Below are 19,834 nucleotides of genomic sequence, written 5' to 3'. Positions count from 1 at the left end.
ACAACTTCGTAAATCACTCCCGTCACGTTTATCGTGTCGGCCATTTTGACGTCTTGTACTTGATGTAAATGTATTACGACGCGCTGTCATTGTGACTGACTTACTGAGGAAGTTCTTTACAGACCTTTCTCATCTAATGAGGTTATGATTTGAACACATGTGCTGCGTAAGATGTTTCTGAAGAGCAAGTTGTGCATCCAAACGCCAATGTCACCTCTCTTTTTGAGGAACTATTTTACTCCGCGATATAGCTGGTTGTTGTATGGCTTTCAGTATAAACATGAAGTCACACGTACTAAATAAAATTGTGTTTAGATCTTGGCCTACATCCTTTGAGGTAAGAAATTGTGATATTTTTTTATAAGAATTGACTTTCACTTTGTGTGAGTTCATTGGAGTATGGGGGCGGTCGGGTAGCCTAGTGGTTAAAGCGTTAGCTCGTCACGCCGAAGGCCCGGGTTCGATTCTCGACATGGGTACAATGTGTGAAGCCCATTTCTGGTGTCCCCCGCCTGATATTGCTGGAATATTGCTAAACGCGGCGTAAAACCGAACTCACTCACACCCATTGGAATTTGAACCTTCATAGAGTGAGGTCCAAACTGTATGTTTGGCCCTCACTCTATGAAGGTTCAAACTCCAATGAACTCACACAAAGTGAAGGTCAATTCTTAAATGTACTGACATTCCTTATAATTAGATCTGCTTTTGATATGTGACAACAACATTTCACCCATGGTTGAATTAAAAAAGGCGCTCCTGGAGAAGATCTTGGGAGCGTGGCGCCCAAATGATGTTTATGATAAACTGATGGGAGACTGAAGTGTTGGTTACCACCATATCGGTGGAGGAGAATACAATTTCAGAGGAGAACAGAAGACTAAGGATCAAATTAACTCTTTTGATGGTCATGACATAAACTAACGCTGCGTGTCTGAAACTATAATTTGGATAGAAACAAGCAACTGCTTTTAAATTGAAAAGGAGTCCTGAATTTGGAACCTGAACCTAGACTTGCTTCATTTAGGGTTTTAGCATTACAGTAAAGGCTGGGCGAAAGGAAAAGGACCTGGTTCAGGGACTGTGTGAGAGACTAGTAATGACACTACTCCGATAATTAAATAACAGAAACATATATCTTCTGTACTGAGGTCACGTAAGCACATCACATAAACGGACAAAGTCATTGTGTAGGGTAATACTGTGTTTTAATACAGCAGCAGACAGGCACATCTCCGTGATTCTCAGGTCTGTCAGTCACTTCGAAGCAGGTAGCCGGAGAACTGTGTTCGCGCTCCAGCTGCAATGCGGGTGGCACCGCCATGGACGGTCTTCCTGACGAGCACGTGTTCCCCAGCGTTGACGTGGAAGATGGCGCTCGTGAACTTGCTGCTCCATACACGTTGAATGGACAGCTCCGACTTGACGACGCCCTCGCACACCAAGCAGAAGGAATACCCGCCAGAGCTGCCTGCTTCCAGCTGAACTTTGAACTCGTAATACCCTGCAGGAATCAAACATAAAATAATGTGAGAAAGTTACACGCCCGACGGACACAGAAATGACGGGGTGATCAATAACAATTAACACTCAACGCGGCATTATTTGCGGTTGGTCAACTGACTCTCCCTTCCCTTGTATCGCATTCACAAAAATGACGGGGTGATCAATAACAGTTAAAACTCAACGCGGCATTATTTGCTGATGGTCAACCGACTCCCCCTTCCCTTGCATCGCATAATTCCGAGATGACGTAATTTGTTTTACTATGGGGTCGTTAAGAAATCTGTGAACCGTAACAGATTCCAAGGTACTAGAATGAAAATAAAATCGATCTGCCATGGAACAGTATAAACCACTTGGCAGGCCGTTAGGTAGTGACTCGTCCTGTAGCTGAAATTATGTGCAGCGTTAAACAACAGACAACCATAGTATTACCTGTGTCTTGTCCTTCAACAAATGTCACTGGTAACTGTAAGAAACCATTCAACATGTAAGGTCAACATCTAAAGAAACATCACTTTTCCTCCAACAAATGTCCCCGTAACTGTAAGAAACCATTCAACATGTAAGGTCAACATCTAAAGAAACATCACTTTTCCTTCAACAAATGTCCCTGTAACTGTAAGAAACCATTCAACATGTAAGGTCAACATCTAACGAAACATCACTTTTCCTCCAACAAATGTCCCTGTAACTGTAAGAAACCATTCAACATGTAAGGTCAACATCTAAAGAAACATCACTTTTCCTTCAACAAATGTCCCTGGTAACTGTAAGAAACCATTCAACATGTTAGGTCAACATCTAAAGAAACATCACTTTTCTTTCAACAAATGTCCCTGTAACTGTAAGAAACCATTCAACATGTAAGGTCAACATCTAAAGAAACATCACTTTTCCTTCAACAAATGTCCCTGTAACTGAAAGAAACCATTCAACATGTAAGGTCAACATCTAAAGAAACATCACTTTTCCTTCAACAAATGTCTCTGTAACTGTAAGAAACCATTCAACATGTAAGGTCAACATCTAAAGAAACATCACTTTTCCTTCAACAAATGTCCCTGTAACTGTAAGAAACCATTCAACATGTAAGGTCAACATCTAACGAAACATCACTTTTCCTCCAACAAATGTCCCTGTAACTGTAAGAAACCATTCAACATGTAAGGTCAACATCTAAAGAAACATCACTTTTCCTTCAACAAATGTCCCTGGTAACTGTAAGAAACCATTCAACATGTTAGGTCAACATCTAAAGAAACATCACTTTTCTTTCAACAAATGTCCCTGTAACTGTAAGAAACCATTCAACATGTAAGGTCAACATCTAAAGAAACATCACTTTTCCTTCAACAAATGTCCCTGTAACTGAAAGAAACCATTCAACATGTTAGGTCAACATCTAAAGAAACATCACTTTTCCTTCAACAAATGTCCCTGTAACTGTAAGAAACCATTCAACATGTAAGGTCAACATCTAAAGAAACATCACTTTTCCTTCAACAAATGTCCCTGTAACTGAAAGAAACCATTCAACATGTTAGGTCAACATCTAAAGAAACATCACTTTTCCTTCAACAAATGTCCCTGTAACTGTAAGAAACCATTCAACATGTAAGGTCAACATCTAAAGAAACATCACTTTTCCTTCAACAAATGTCCCTGTAACTGTAAGAAACCATTCAACATGTAAGATCAACATCTAAAGAAACATCAGTTTTCCTCCAACAAATGTCCCTGTAACTGTAAGAAACCATTCAACATGTAAGGTCAACATCTAAAGAAACATCACTTTTCCTCCAACAAATGTCCCTGGTAACTGTAAGAAACCATTCAACATGTTAGGTCAACATCTAAAGAAACATCACTTTTCCTTCAACAAATGTCCCTGGTAACTGTAAGAAACCATTCAACATGTAATGTCAACATCTAAAGAAACATCACTTTTCCTCCAACAAATGTCCCTGGTAACTGTAAGAAACCATTCAACATGTCACATTTTCTTACACACCTGTGGGTGAGAAACCCATTTGAGATAACTGGTATCAAACATATGTGTGAGATCGAATTCAAAGGCCCGTGATTGGCTACTCCATGGTGATGATCTGAGGTCAGCTTATGACGGACAATTTTCCTGAATGTAGCCATTCATAAGTTGCTCGCGCTTCAGTCGAATGTTCACCAACGTCTTTGTTGAACCAAAGGACCGTGTAATCAATAATAATTATAAACAAACTTGTCCTCGTCGTTTGTTATTATTATCAGTAACATTGTCTGTTTTTATGTCAAAGTGTTTTTTAGAAGTGTTAACCCCTGGATGACACATCGACATATATGTTCCTCCTCTTTAACCCTCCCTTCGAAGTCGGGGTCACGGGTCGCCCAGTCGTCTAAGGCGCTAAGGGATTCACTGTGCAGAGATGCGTCCCTTGGGTACGCCAGAAACCTGTGATTGTGGGTTCGAATCCCGGTTCGCCCCGATTATGTTTCTAGATTTGTCAGCTCCATACCCATGCTCGTGGGTTTCACCGAAGGGGTAAACGCCTGAGACCTGCATCACTTCAGGCTTTCCTCCCACGTTAAGCTGACACGCCGCGATATAACTGGAATATTGTTAAAAGCGGCGTTTAACCCAACTCACTCACTCACTTCGAAGTCGAATAAAATCCAAAATACATCACGCAAACTAATACAGTTCACAGTTTTGAATTCCCTCTTCTGTGATATCATTCAATGTCATTTTAGGCAAAGCAAATATCCTGAGAGTGAATAAGGTACATCGTAGATCTCGCTAAATCACAATTCACGGCGTTATTTACTTTGTGTTCAGAAATATAGATATTGAAAGATTGTGGTAAAAAGGTGCGTATTTGAGATTTACGGTCTAAGGGAGGCAACTCCATTATGTGAACACATAATGCCATTTAGAAAGTGGTCAGATGTAACAAATGTTATATTTGGGATAACACTTTCTTAGTAAAGTACAGATTCTCGTACCTTTTTGTGTTGAGTCCCGTCCGGGATTCGAACCCACACTGCCAGAGTGAGGCACCTAATCTCCAGTGCAGAAAGTCAGCGATCTAACCCATCCAGCCACCAAGGCTTCCACAAAATGAAAGTCCGATAACTGGTAGTCTAGAGCACATACTTTGTGTACCCCTCTGACAAGTGTACATTGGCATGGCTCCCATGGTGAAATGTAACAAATGTTATATTTGGGATAACACTTTCTTTATAAAGTACAGATTCTCTGTGTGTCGACTGCTAATAAACATTTGTGACCTGACATTTTTTTCTGTATATTTTCAGCCTGTACGGTTGAGGGGCCTAATAATTTTGGCGAGCGTACCAGGATTCTTCCACAACGGAAGATATGTCCAAGACCCGAGAAAATGTCAGACGAGTTGGAATCCCAGTGAAGAATGGGGCTGACAAGGGAATCATGATCATGGCACTTGAGTCGTACATCCACAACCTTTCTACAGAGGAGAAGACAGGGTAGAAGAAACTCCCCACTCCTGTTAGCGGTAGTGACAGAGAACTGTACTGTTCCCTCAAAACCGGTCATCCTCAGAAAGGAGTATAAAAGATTCATGGGGTGATAGGTCCGAATGGAATCAGCTACATTAATGTTGTCCGACAAATTGATGCCGGAGAGCAGCATGGGTATACACCAAAGAACATTATAAATGGTATTATCCAGGCCATCGTCCCTACAGAACCTCTCAGGGTGTATATTGAGGGGAAAGAGGACCTCTGCCTCCCTCTACTGTGGAAACGTTTACCCTCGCGCTATCGCGAGAAAACAGCCACTGAACTATACCGAGAGTTAACATTTGGGACTCAGGGAAAGGAAGAGACCTTGAACTTTGTGTGGCGAATGCTGGATATAGGACAAAAAATATTTTTTTCCTGTAAGGAGAGTGGCTCTGAAATTTCTCATGACCCATGTTAGTGAGAAACAGTACTCGCAGGCCCATCCAGACCGGATTAATGACCCATTAATTGCCCAGGACCCGGTTGTATCAAAGCCTTATTAATTATGGCTACATTAAACTTTAGTGATACATTAAATTCTTAATGCACCATTAGTTAATGGCATCATAAAATCGGTTGTATCAAACGTTTATTGGCATAACATTATCTAATGATGCCTTAATGTAAGTGTCTTCATTAACCTGTCATTAAATTCTGGGTTTCCCCTAATTATTTCCCACAATACCTTGACGTAAACACGTACGCGTTACTTCCGGTCGTCTGTACAAAATGGCATCGTATCTAAACCTTGATCATGGCTGACAACGCCAAGTTGAAAACGTATCTTTCTGGAGAAAAGTGAAAAGGATCAATGAATTTACATTACTTTCATTTATGAAATATATTTACAAGGTTGGTATCATTAGGCTGCATATATGACTTTACCAACAAACGTGTGAGTGAGCAGATCCACGCAGAACTACGTATCATTCATTGTAAAGATTGCCACTATAAATCTGCCCGATGTGGCGCTATGATTATATGTTTATTTCAAACTTGCTGAGTTTCTTGTAGTGAATTATCAATCATTAACCTGTAGTTCAACACTTAGTGCGTGCGATCTTGCAGATTTGGGCTCTCACAAGATCGCAGATGTATCTGATGCTTGCCTTCCCAAAACGGTAGCATGCCCTAACTTCATCGTCGCTCATTGATTCGAGGTGATGAGTTCGTTTTCTGAAAACACGGTCTTTCCTTGTGCGTCCAAAGCATTCGCTGCCATGTTTGCTTTTAATGACAAGCTAATGATGTCTCAGAACCTTCATTAAGTTGATGACGCGCTAATGACAGCACGACGTTATTAAATCGTTAGTACAACTGGATTTAATGATACATTACTTAATGGAGGTTTAATGACACGTTAATACATCATTAAAGTTTGATACAACCGGGTCCAGGACATTTAAGCAACAATTGGATCAAATCCAACTGATGAAGAAATAGTTTTGCAGGTAACAGCAGCAATTTCTGCTTAGGAGGAGAGACTGAAGATATAAAGAACTACTTCAGTTTAGTTGCTGTCTGAAGCCATACTGACTGATACAAGGGACGAAACTCTTGAAATGCTTAAAGCTCTTCAAATCCAAGTAGCATCTCTTCAACGACAACAACGACAACAACGACCGAGAGTGTTAAGAACAGGGGACAATCATTATGTTACCACTGCTTCCAATGTGGCTCCTCGGGACATTTTTTTGCTGGGTGTAGACAGAGGCGGAACAGAAGATCACAACATTTAAACAGCAACGACATCGGGCAATCGTTGACTGCTTTCAGATTGCCCGAAAACTGTTGTGTACAGTGTGGCATTGTCGGACTGAAGCTCTTTAGATGTTCTACATGCCAATCTGCTACATATTGTTCTTACAGCTGCCAGGCTGTGCACTGGGACGATTATAAGCCAATATGTTCGGCCATCGAGTCCATGGAGAACTGTAACAATGATTTAGGAGGTAACATGCATCTTTTGCCAAAACTGAAAACAAAGTTGATTCACCTTGTAGGTAAACAGTGCAGAGTGACATGCTCATTAAACAGTGTTCACTGTGAAGGACTGTGGGATACGGGTACCCAAGTCTCCATTATGCCTAGTAGATGGAGTGAACTATTCAAGGGACCCTACCTGACAGTGAAAGCTGCTAACGGAAATAACATTCCGTTCAATGAATGGGTATTAATGGACTTCAGTTTAGTTTAGGGTAGTGGTAAGAAATGTGTTCCTGTGCCATTTTTGGTAACTATTAGGTCCAGTATTTTTTTGCCAACTGTAGGTTTTAATATCATTGAGGAGTATTTAAATGTTGGTGATAATCACGTGTGTTGCTTACACTGGGTTGCCAACACTGCCAGAGGAAAAATCGGAGCCTGTTGTCAGACTTTTGCAGGAAGATCGTCCAGACACTATTTGTGATGTTAGAAGTGGTCGAAAGGTTATCCTTCTAGGAGCTGGAACATCTTGTACAATCAAGTGTATTGTAGCATCCAATGTGTGTGATTCAAAAACTACCCTGTTTGAGCAGAATGTCGAAGAACCATGGTCTGAGGGACTCAAAGTGCAAGGATCACCTATGAGGCTAAAGGGAAGAACGAAGTCCAGTGTGCACATAACTCAGTGGAATACCAACAATCACGATGTGTGTGTCAAGAGTAGGACTGTACTAGGAACATTACATCAAGTCAAATCTTTTGTTCTCTTAAATTCCAATGATGTTGATGACCACCATGTAGGACTAATAGAGAAATCTAAGGCCAGCGACCACCCTGGATGTGTTGCCATCCACCAATAGATTTCACAGAGACTGATCTGAGCCAAGAACAAGAGAAGGAAGTCAAACAAATGCTGTTAGGGGAATCTGCAATTAAGGATCTCGAGATGGAGACAAAACTCACTGACACCACGCCTGACCAGTAATGCTACATTTCCATTGCAAGACCACTTTACAAAGCAGTCAAGGAATATTTAGAGGATCTTCTTCGTAAAGGGTGGACAAAGCAATCGAGGTCTCAGTATTCAAGCCCCCTCGTCTGTGTTCGTAAACGGGACTCAAGCTTCAGACTATGTGTAGATTGTCATGCTCTTAATAATAAGACAGCGCCGGACACCCCCTACCCCGGATCCAAGATGCGCTGGACAGCCTTGTAGGTAACTGTTGGTTTACATTACTAGATCAGGGTAAGGCGTATCGCCAAGGGTTCATCGAAGAAACGTGCAGGCCATACACAGCCTTCATAAGCCCTTGGGGACTATATGAGTGGACAAGAATTCCTTTTGGATTAACTGGTGCCCCAAGTATCTTTCATCGGTTCATGAATAAATGTCTTGAAGGACTGAGAAATCTGATATGCATACCATACTTGGATGATGTAATCGTCTTACCCAACACATTAGATGTTGGAACAGTCCTGAAGAGGTTAAGAGAGCATCGAGTCAAGCTCAAACCAAAAAAATGCAACCTGTTCAGACGTCAGGTTCGCTATTTAGGGCATCTGGTCTCTGAAAGTGGAATAAGCATGGACCCAAAAAACAAGCTGTCGCAAAATTGAAAGATAGACAACCAGCAACTGTTGGAGAAGTTTGCCAATTACTGGGGTTCATTGGCTATTATTGGTGGTACATTCCTGGATGTCTCTAGGACAGCACATTGCCTATTTGAACTAATGTGTGCTCCAGGTGAAAGCAGCACAGTCTTCTCCAAAGAAGCAAACCAAGAACAAAAAAATGGACAGGTTTCCTCCAACTGCAAAGTGACATGGACTGAGAAATAGGGTACTTGAGGAAGTCGTTGATATTCTGCGCAGTGAACAAATCATGGCCTACCCAGATTGGGAGTGAGAATTCACCCTACACGTCAATGTAGGGACATTTACAAGAGGGACTTGGAGTGATTCTATATCAAAAGAAGCAGGATGGTTAACTTGCCATTGAGGCTTATGGATCAAGGTCTTTATCACCAGCAGAGAAGAATTACCATTCTCACAAGTGCATCTCTGAATGCTCATTTGAGGTTTCCCAAGATGCCATTGACATGTCAATACAACTTGATGATGCATGGAACGAAGGGCACATGATCTAGGTCCCTTCAATAATTGAGTATGTTAATGTCCTACCAGGAAACGAGGTCAGACCAATTTTCCACTGTTTCAGCTCACAAGATATTCAGAAGAAATAGTTGGTCGACCCGACTATCCAGAAAGTTTGGAAGTATGTCAAAAGGAACAGACGATCACCAAAGCCAAAACAAGAATCTAAGGATGAGGAGACTACTGGTTTATTCAGAGATTGGAGGAAGGTGTTCTTCAATAAAGATGGAATCCTCTGTAGAAAGTCTTTTCTGTATGGGACTGAGGAACAGATTGAGATAGTATTGCCTCGTGAGTATCGACCACTGGTGTTGCACGAATTTCATAATGAGATGGGTCATCTTGGATCAGAGAGAGTCATCGCTTTGGTAAGGGAACAGTTCTACTGGCCGCATATGCCGAAAGACATTGAATGATACATAATCAAGGAATGCATCTGCTTGAAGGATCGCAAACCTAATCACTGGGTTGATTGCAACCTATATCTACATCAGCTACCTTCGAGTTAGACTCTATTGACTTCCTCCACCTGAAGAAAAGTGAAGGTGGCTATGAATACATCCTCGTCGCGTTTGTGAAACAAATCTGGTAAAACAGCAGCAGATAAGATATTTAATCATTTTGTGCTGAAGTTCCATCATGACCAGGATACAGAGTTCGAGAACCAGCTCTTCTATCAACTTCAGAAATATTGCAGGTTGGCAAGATCGCGAACAACACCCTATCACCCAGAAGAAAACGGACAAGTTGAGCATATGTTGAGAACCCTACCCAGCCAATGAAGCCCAACTTGAAGGATCACTTGAATAAAATGGTGCATGCTTACAATTGTACTCGTAATGACACAACTGGTTTTCACCTTTCTACCTCCTCTTTGGAGAAGCTCACCACGACTGCGAGTTGACCTGATGTTTGGCCTGGGCCAGGATATATCAGGTGCCACTAAACCAAAAGTATGTAGAACAATGGAAACATTGTTTGACACAGGCATACAAGCAAGCTCACAAACAGTCATCAAAGAGCTCTCGTCAAGGCAAGCACCATTATGACAAGAAAGTAAGGAGCACAATTATTCTTTCAGGGACTGAGTACTCGTAAGAAATGTGTCGGAACGAGGAGGATCTGGTAAGCTCAGATCATATTGGGAACCAAAGATCCATGTAGTGGTAAAACGAGCAACAGAGGATGGCCATGAAACATGGACATGGAAGTCACAAAAACGCAACTGCTACAGAAAAGCATGCATTCCATACAAAAGTTGATTTTTTATGCAAGCCCTATGCATTTCACTACCCAAGAATGTGTATAAAAACATATGCGTTAACGGGATTCCATATGCATTGCTTAGCATCGTGCTGACAACAACCACTCAAAAAATCAACATGCTTGAAGCAGGATCGAGTCAACGTGATGTTGCAAGACAATTTAACGTCCACAGAAACACCATTTGGTGTTTATTGCAACGTTGGCAACAGACGAATGCAGTCAGAGACCATCCTCGGGGTGACAGGCCACGCATAGCCAATAATCGACAAAACAACTGGATTCGAACAACACACCTACGAAATCGATTCCAGCCGATTCAGATGTGCAGGGATTGTCGCCAGAAGACCCGCCAGACGTCCCATTTTGACAGGAAACCACGGTCAAGCACATCTACAGTGGTGCAGGCAGCGTCATGCAGTGGGGACAAGTTCTATTCACTGACGAGTCTCGTTTTCACCTCAGCCACAGCGATGGATGGATTCGAGTGTACCGACGTCGAGGTGAACGTTACGTCAATCATTGTGTCATGGAAGAAGATCGGTTCGAGGGCGGCAGCGTTTTGGTATGGGGTGGGATTACAGCAAGACAGAGGACCCGTTTTTTCTTAGTGGGAGCGCTATGGACAGCGCTACCGCGACGAAATCATCGGCCCTTTTGTTCTACCGTTTTGCGTTGTCATGGCCCAGGCATTACCTTTCAACATGACAACGCCTGGCCTCAAATTGCTCGACTTGTTCGGGAATCTCTTCAACAAAGGCCAAAGTTACTTTGTGCAACGCCTGGTCGTTTCCATGAGACGAAGATGTATTGCTTGCATCGCAACCAGAGGTGGACACACGTACTATTGACTTGTAAATTGACATTTGGGCATGTTCATGATTTTTCTATAAAATCACGCATTTTCTGAAGACAGTATGGCAAATTAAACCATTTGAACACTTACAGGAGTCTTTTATCTGTTGCAAACCGCAATTGTTTCACATTTGGTAAAAAAAACATTACTTTGCATTAAATCTTATTCAATGTCACAGGAACTTTTGTTGTTCAGTATAGAATAGCAATATAATTTTCCCTTTTATTTTAATAAGCTGTCATAATATTTGGCAACAATAAATATATATCAACTGGGCGGCAAAAGAAAATATAGGTCGAGTTCCATGATCAATAAAAAATATATAACAAGAAGAGGTTTTGTTGTGAATTATAATATAATCTAGGGAGGGATAACACATGATTGAACAACCACAGTTTGAATGAAATTGTGCAATCACAGGTAATGTAAGCTCAAGGTAAACAATGGTGGGGTAAGAAATTTCATTTTCAAAAATTGTCTGAAATGTCACGAAAAAATTGTCAGACACTACAAGTTCATTGTCGACACAGTTGCCTTCAATAGCGTGTATGACCTTCAGCTGCCTCAATGCATGCTGTGATACGCCGCCTCATCGATGACGTCAGTCTTCTGATGACGTGGACTGGAATCCTTTGCCACTCGTCTCTCAGGGCCTGCTGCAATTCTTGTCCATTGATGGGAGGCTGATGGCGTGCTCTATTCTGTCTGTCTAGATGGTCCCACAGATGTTCAATAGGATTTATATCGGGTGAGTGGGCAGGCCAGGGCAAAACGTCAATGTTCTGCTGGTTTAGAAAGTTCCGAGTTAGTCTTGCAGTATTTGGCCTGGCATTGTCGTGTTGACACAATGCCCCCTGCTGTTGGCTTTGTAAGAACGGAAGCACAATTGGCTGCAACGCTTGGTCTCTGTACTGCACAGCGTTCAGGTTTCCCTGTATAATCACCAAATCAGTCTTCTGATCTCCACTAATACCGCCCCACACCATGACACCTCCCCCGCCGAATGGATGGACCTCTCAAATACACGCCGGAGCCAAACGTTCCCCTCTACGTCGATAAACTCCTTCTCAGCCGTCATTTCGAGTTAAACCGACTTTCATCAGTAAACAGCACTCGACGCCAATTTCTCACTTGCAAGCGTCGAACCTGCCTCGCCCATCGCAGTCTCAGGCGTCGATGTTTAGCAGTCAGTACCATTCCTCGGAAAGGACGATATGCTCGGATTTCAACAGCTAAAGTCGTCGTAGTACTGTACGTTGGCTAATGGGATGTCCCAACGCTGTTGCTGCCGTCGCCGTCGCCGTTACGAATCTGTTTCGCAGGTGAATGAGCCGAATCTGACCGTCTTCCAGTGGTGTTGTCACTCAGGGTCGTCCGGTTCTAGGCCTGTCCTTTGTCCTCCCTGTCTGCCTGTACCGTTGAATCAGCCTGGCTACTGTCAATGGTGTAGAACCAAACCTTCTGGCAATTTGGACCTGTGTTGCCCCCATTTTGGCCATACCGATGGCTCTCTCTCTCTGCTCCTGTGACAGTCGTGGCTTTCATCACGTGTGGTTATACCCTGCGGACGAACGCATTTTTACAGCTAACATGCACGTGCAGTTTATGCCATTGGCGGGAAACCTGTTTCACCATTTTGTTGTCACCGCGCGAGCGCCGTCCAAGGTGGCGCGTTCGGGTTAGGTGTTTTTTGGTACCTGTTCCTGGGCAGTCATATTCCTAATACCCACTAGTTATCGCTGTTTTTAGGAAAATTACAAATTGCCAATCTATACTTTCTTTTGCAGCTTAGTTTATTTAGACATTGTTTGGTACCATTGAATACATATAAATTCTCTATTATGATTTTATTATGTCAAAAGATATTTTCCAAATGTAAAGAATTTAGTGAAGCATTGTTGTTGGTAATAGTGAGTGAGTGAGTTGGGTTTAACGCCGCTTTTAACAGTATTCAAGTCATATCACGGCGTGTCAGCTTATTGTGGGAGGAAAGCCTGAAGTGATGCAGGTCTCAGACGTTTACCACTTCGGTGAAACCCACGAGCACGGGTATGGTGCTGATAAACCTAGAAACATAATCGGGGCGAACCGGGATTCGAACCCACAATAATAGGTTTCTGGAGTGCCCAAGGGACGCAACTCTGCACAGCGAATCGCGGCGCCTTAGACGACTGGGCCACCCGTGCCCCCGTTGTTGGTAATAACTTTCATGTTAAATGTATGTTGCAAATAAGTAACCTACAGTTATTAAGTGTTCATTTAATTAATCTGTTAATAAAAAAACACTTTGTTCATTTTATTATTTTACTGTTCCAATGTAAACAACAAGGTCCATGTTTGCTATAGCTGTTAGTATTGATATTGTCAGATGTTATCCGTGGCGAATCAATGGTAAAGTGTATATACTTTTATAACTATTGTGTATTATCATGCAGTCTCGTGTGTCTGTCGACTGCTAATAAACATTTGTGGCCTGACATTTCTTCTGTTTATTTGCAGCCTGCACGGTTAAGGGGTCTAACAATATCGGATATTTACTCGAAGAATTAAATTTAAAAAATAACATTTTAGTGATCACGGGTATCTGTTTTTCATCAAATCACTAATGATAATTCTGAAACGTCGCCGATAAGCCTGGTTTTCGTTTTGAATGTTTTGGAAAATACACGAACGCCGAAGTGTATTCGCTCCGCCACATTGGATTGTGTTTACAAAATGCCGGTTATGAGATGCCTATTAGATCACGTATATTTCAAACTCAGCTGCGATAAATGCATCCCTGAATTAATGAATCAGATGACAAATGGTCTTTGTCACCAATGCAAATTATGTAAATGAAATCAAGCGAAATAGATTATGTGTGGAAATGAACAATGCGCGGAAAACTGAAGACAAAGCAAAATTCAGATTTTACACTGTGGAGCATTTTTAGAGGTGTTTTCGTCTAATAGTTGGAAACATTGGCTCGATCGCACGTTTGAGAATATTCATGGGAAGAGTATCGTGCACGAATTATGGAATTTGCACATATATACATTACAATGATTTGGTAAATTCAACAGAAATCGTACACGTGTCCGTCCTGTGTGATGCCATGACTGACGCAAAGACAACGACAGCGGTATTTATCTGCATTTCTGACTAAATCTCTTGGTTGAATTGGAAAAAATGAAACAAATAACAGTACGCAGATTGTCAGAAAGTTTCTGATTACTTACATGACACATTTATATACATACGATCCCTCCATCAATGGAAATCATCCTCTGGAAATACCGGGTACTGTTGTCAGTGACCACGCCATTTTGTAAAAGTCGGTCACCGGTAGTGAAGTAAACATTGTACATATTTGGTAATTTCTTTGAGGTGAAAACTGTTTATTCGGTATCCAGCGTGTTCTTTGTTTTTGTCAAGTTTGCATTATCATCATCGCCTTTATAATAAAAAGATGTGGCGGAAACCTTTTTGTGTAGGGTCACTTTATATATGCGTAGAAAGCAGTACGTCGGATGACGTCACTCATGGCCGTAGTGTTATGTATTAATGCGCTACTGCGATCATGAGAATAGACAAAATCCATCAAGTCGATACTAAAAAGATGGAATTTTAGGGTGGGTAAGAAACAGATTACTGCACTCGTGCCTGTCAGATACCATTAAAATTACAACTCGTTGTTACAAAGCGTATTTACTCGCTTTCGCTCGTTAGGTACGTTTGGAAACAACTCGTTAAAAGATCAATGGTATCTGACAGACACTCGTGTAGTAATCTCTATGTCCTTCAACAATTGCCCTGTAACTGTAAGAAACCATTCAACATGTAAGATCAACATCTAACGAAACATCACTTTTCTTTCCACAAATGTCCCCGTGACAGTAAGTTACCATTCAACATGTAAGGTCAACATCTAACGAAACATCACTTTTCTTTCCACAAATGTCCCCGTGACAGTAAGTTACCATTCAATATGTAAGGTCAACATCTAACGAAACATCACTTTTCTTTCCACAAATGTCCCCGTGACAGTAAGTTACCATTCAACATGTAAGGTCAATATCTAACGAAACATCACTTTTCTTTCAACAAATGTCCCCGTGACAGTAAGTTACCATTCAACATGTAAGATCAACATCTAACGAAACATCACTTTTCTTTCAACATATGTCCCTGTAACTGTAAGAAACCATTCAACATGTAAGGTCAACATCTAAAGAAACATCACTTTTCTTTCAACATATGTCCCTGTAACTGTAAGAAACCATTCAACATGTAAGGTCAACATCTAAAGAAACATCACTTTTCTTTCAACATATGTCCCTGTAACTGTAAGAAACCATTCAACATGTAAGGTCAATATCTAAAGAAACATCACTTTTCCTTCAACATATGTCCCTGTAACTGTAAGAAACCATTCAATATGTAAGGTCAACATCTAAAGAAACATCACTTTTCTTTCAACAAATGTCCCTGTAACTGTAAGAAACCATTCAACATGTAAGATCAACATCTAAAGAAACATCACTTTTCTTTCAACATATGTCCCTGTAACTGTAAGAAATCATTCAACATGTAAGGTCAACATCTAAAGAAACATTACTTTTCTTTCAACATATGTCCCTGTAACTGTAAGAAACCATTCAACATGTAAGGTCAACATCTAAAGAAACATCACTTTTCCTTCAACATATGTCCCTGTAACTGTAAGAAACCATTCAACATGTAAGGTCAACATCTCACGAAACATCACTTTTCTTTCAACAAATGTCCCTGTAACTGTAAGAAACCATTCAACATGTAAGATCAACATCTAAAGAAACATCACTTTTCTTTCAACATATGTCCCTGTAACTGTAAGAAATCATTCAACATGTAAGGTCAACATCTAAAGAAACATTACTTTTCTTTTAACATATGTCCCTGTAACTGTAAGAAACCATTCAACATGTAAGGTCAACATCTAAAGAAACATCACTTTTCCTTCAACAAATGTCCCTGTAACTGTAAGAAACCATTCAACATGTAAGATCAACATCTAAAGAAACATCACTTTTCTTTCAACATATGTCCCTGTAACTGTAAGAAATCATTCAACATGTAAGGTCAACATCTAAAGAAACATTACTTTTCTTTTAACATATGTCCCTGTAACTGTAAGAAATCATTCAACATGTAAGGTCAACATCTAAAGAAACATTACTTTTCTTTTAACATATGTCCCTGTAACTGTAAGAAACCATTCAACATGTAAGGTCAACATCTCACGAAACATCACTTTTCTTTCAACAAATGTCCCCGTGACAGTAAGTTACCATTCAACATGTAAGGTCAACATATAAGGAAACATCACTTTTCTTTCAACAAATGTCCCTGTAACTGTAAGTTACCATTCAACATGTTAGGACAACCATGTAAGGTCAGCTTCTAAAGAAACATGACTTCTACCTGACACTGGGGCATGGAACACTCCGGAGGTTGGATTGTAGCCCTTCCCGATGTTTGCTTCGCATTTGTCAAATATCACCGTACTGTGAATCCCATAGGTTTTGATCTTGGACAGCGACGCTTTGAAGTAAACCAAACGGCCTGAAAATAAAAAAAGGTTGATGTTAACACATCAGTTGTGACATTGCGTTTGGAAGTATATGTTGTTGTGTTTTTTTACAAAAACCTGCTGCGTCGAGTATGTAAGAGAATATTTACATGTGTCGAGGCACTTGCAGCATGTACGGAAATATTTACATGTACCGAGGCACTTGCAGCATCTACGGAAATATTTACATGTACCGAGGCACTTGCAGCATGTAAGAAAATATTTACATGTACCTAGACAGTTGCAGCATGTACGGAAATATTTACATGTACGAGGCACTTGCAGCATGTACGGAAATATTTACATGTACCGAGACACTTGCAACATTTACGGAAATATTTACATGTACCGAGACACTTGCAGCATCTACGGAAATATTTACATGTACCGAGGCACTTGCAGCATGTACGGAAATATTTACATGTACCGAGACATTTGCAGCATGTACGGAAATATTTACATGTACCGAGGCACCTGCAGCATGTAAGAAAATATTTACATGTACCTAGACAGTTGCAGCATGTACGGAAATATTTACATGTACCGAGGCACTTGCAGCATGTACGGAAATATTTACATGTACCGAGACACTTGCAACATTTACGGAAATATTTACATGTACCGAGACACTTGCAGCATCTACGGAAATATTTACATGTACCGAGGCACTTGCAGCATGTACGGAAATATTTACATGTACCGAGACATTTGCAGCATGTACGGAAATATTTACATGTACCGAGGCACTTGCAGCATGTACGGAAATATTTACATGTACCGAGACATTTGCAGCATGTACGGAAATATTTACATGTACCGAGGCACTTGCAGCATGTACGGAAATATTTACATGTACCGAGACATTTGCAGCATGTACGGAAATATTTACATGTACGAGGCACTTGCAGCATGTACGGAAATATTTACATGTACCGAGGCACTTGTAGCATGTACGGAAATATTTACATGTACCGAGGCACTTGCAGCATGTACGGAAATATTTACATGTACCGAGGCACTTGCAGCATATACGGGAATATTTACATGTACCGAGGCACTTGCAGCATCTACGGAAATATTTACATGTACCGAGACACTTGCAACATGTACGGAAATATTTACATGTACCGAGGCACTTGCAGCATGTACGGAAATATTTACATGTACCGAGGCACTTGCAGCATGTACGGAAATATTTACATGTACCGAGGCACTTGCAGCATGTACGAAAATATTTACATGTACCGAGACATTTTCAGCATGTACGGAAATATTTACATGTACCGAGGCACTTGCAGCATATACGGGAATATTTACATGTACAGAGGCACTTGCAGCATCTACGGAAATATTTACATGTACCGAGACACTTGCAACATGTACGGAAATATTTACATGTACCGAGGCACTTGCAGCATGTACGGAAATATTTACATGTACCGAGGCACTTGCAGCATGTACGGAAATATTTACATGTACCGAGGCACTTGCAGCATGTACGAAAATATTTACATGTACCGAGACATTTTCAGCATGTACGGAAATATTTACATGTACCGAGGCACTTGCAGCATATACGGGAATATTTACATGTACAGAGGCACTTGCAGCATATACGGGAATATTTACATGTGTCGAGGCACTTGCAGCATGTACGGAAATATTTACATGTACCGAGACACTTGCAGCATGTACGGAAATATTTACATGTACCGAGGCACTTGCAGCATATACGGGAATATTTACATGTACCGAGGCACTTGCAGCATGTACGAAAATATTTACATGTGTCGAGGCACTTGCAGGATTTACGGAAATATTTACATGTACCGAGACACTTGCATCATGTACGGAAATATTTACATGTACCGAGGCACTTGCAGCATGTACGGAAATATTTACATGTACCGAGGCACTTGCAGCATTTACGGAAATATTTACATGTACCGAGGCACTTGCAGCATATACGGAAATATTTACATGTACCGAGGCACTTGCAGCATGTACGGAAATATTTACATGTACCGAGACACTTGCAGCATTTACGGAAATATTTACATGTACCGAGGCACTTGCAGCATGTACGGAAATATTTACATGTACCGAGGCACTTGCAGCATCTACGGAAATATTTACATGTACCGAGACACTTGTAGCATGTAGGGAAATATTTACATGTACCGAGACACTTGCATCATGTACGGAAATATTTACATGTACCGAGGCACTTGCAGCATTTACGGAAATATTTACATGTACCGAGGCACTTGCAGCATGTAAGAAAATATTTACATGTACCGAGACACTTGCAGCATGTACGGAAATATTTACATTTACTGGGGCACTTGCAGCATATACGGGAATATTTACATGTACCGAGGCACTTGCAGTGTGTAGAAAATATTTACATGTGTCCAGGTACTTGCAGCATGTACGGAAATATTTACATGTGTCGATGCACTTCCGTTATTCATTTGTGATTATGATCAAACGATACACCATGACAGGCAAGAAGTTTGCACAAGTTTCAAAATTTACAAAGCACTAACCTTTGGCACCCTGGGCGTCATGGCACAGCACCATACAGAAAAACATGAGAGCGTATACACTGAAACCCATGATGCGTTTCACTGATCACCGCACTATACCTGTATGGGATTTGCTATGACTTTATATATAGCAAGTGATTCCATAGCATTTGCTTATCTAACCAATCACTTTTGTTTACGTTCATGTTCCGTACATCTAGCGGACAGCTGCGTCCTGACTGGCAAATAATAGAATGGTATATGTTTCTGTTTAAAATGTATTTTTGGAAACGTCCTGGGAGCCCTATCAGAGAGCAGAAGAAAATGTAAATTGTGATTAGTTAATAATTATTATATTACAATATGACTACCGTCATACCTTAAATTCCTAGTACCTCAACATATCGACGAAAACATAACATATAACCTTAGAGCTGCTCATAATATATTTTAACTATGCCTTTACAACGTAAA

General features: G+C 40.9%; 1 protein-coding gene across 1 annotated transcript; it reads right to left on the bottom strand.

The window, feature by feature from the left end:
• Positions 1-1,189: 1,189 nt before the first annotated feature.
• Positions 1,190-19,482, bottom strand: LOC124149877. Its single transcript, XM_046521706.2, has 3 exons — positions 19,382-19,482; positions 16,685-16,825; positions 1,190-1,504 (listed from the first exon to the last, which is right to left on the bottom strand). The coding sequence occupies exons 1-3, from the start codon at positions 19,449-19,451 to the stop codon at positions 1,254-1,256; spliced, it is 462 nt and encodes a 153-aa protein (XP_046377662.2). The 5' UTR covers positions 19,452-19,482; the 3' UTR covers positions 1,190-1,253.
• Between the last annotated feature and the right edge of the window lie 352 nt (positions 19,483-19,834).

Source organism: Haliotis rufescens, unplaced genomic scaffold (assembly GCF_023055435.1).
Source record: "Haliotis rufescens isolate VD_foot unplaced genomic scaffold, xgHalRufe1.0.p SCAF_4, whole genome shotgun sequence".
NCBI lineage: Eukaryota > Metazoa > Mollusca > Gastropoda > Lepetellida > Haliotidae > Haliotis > Haliotis rufescens.
This window is presented reverse-complemented; position numbering and strand designations above follow the sequence as displayed.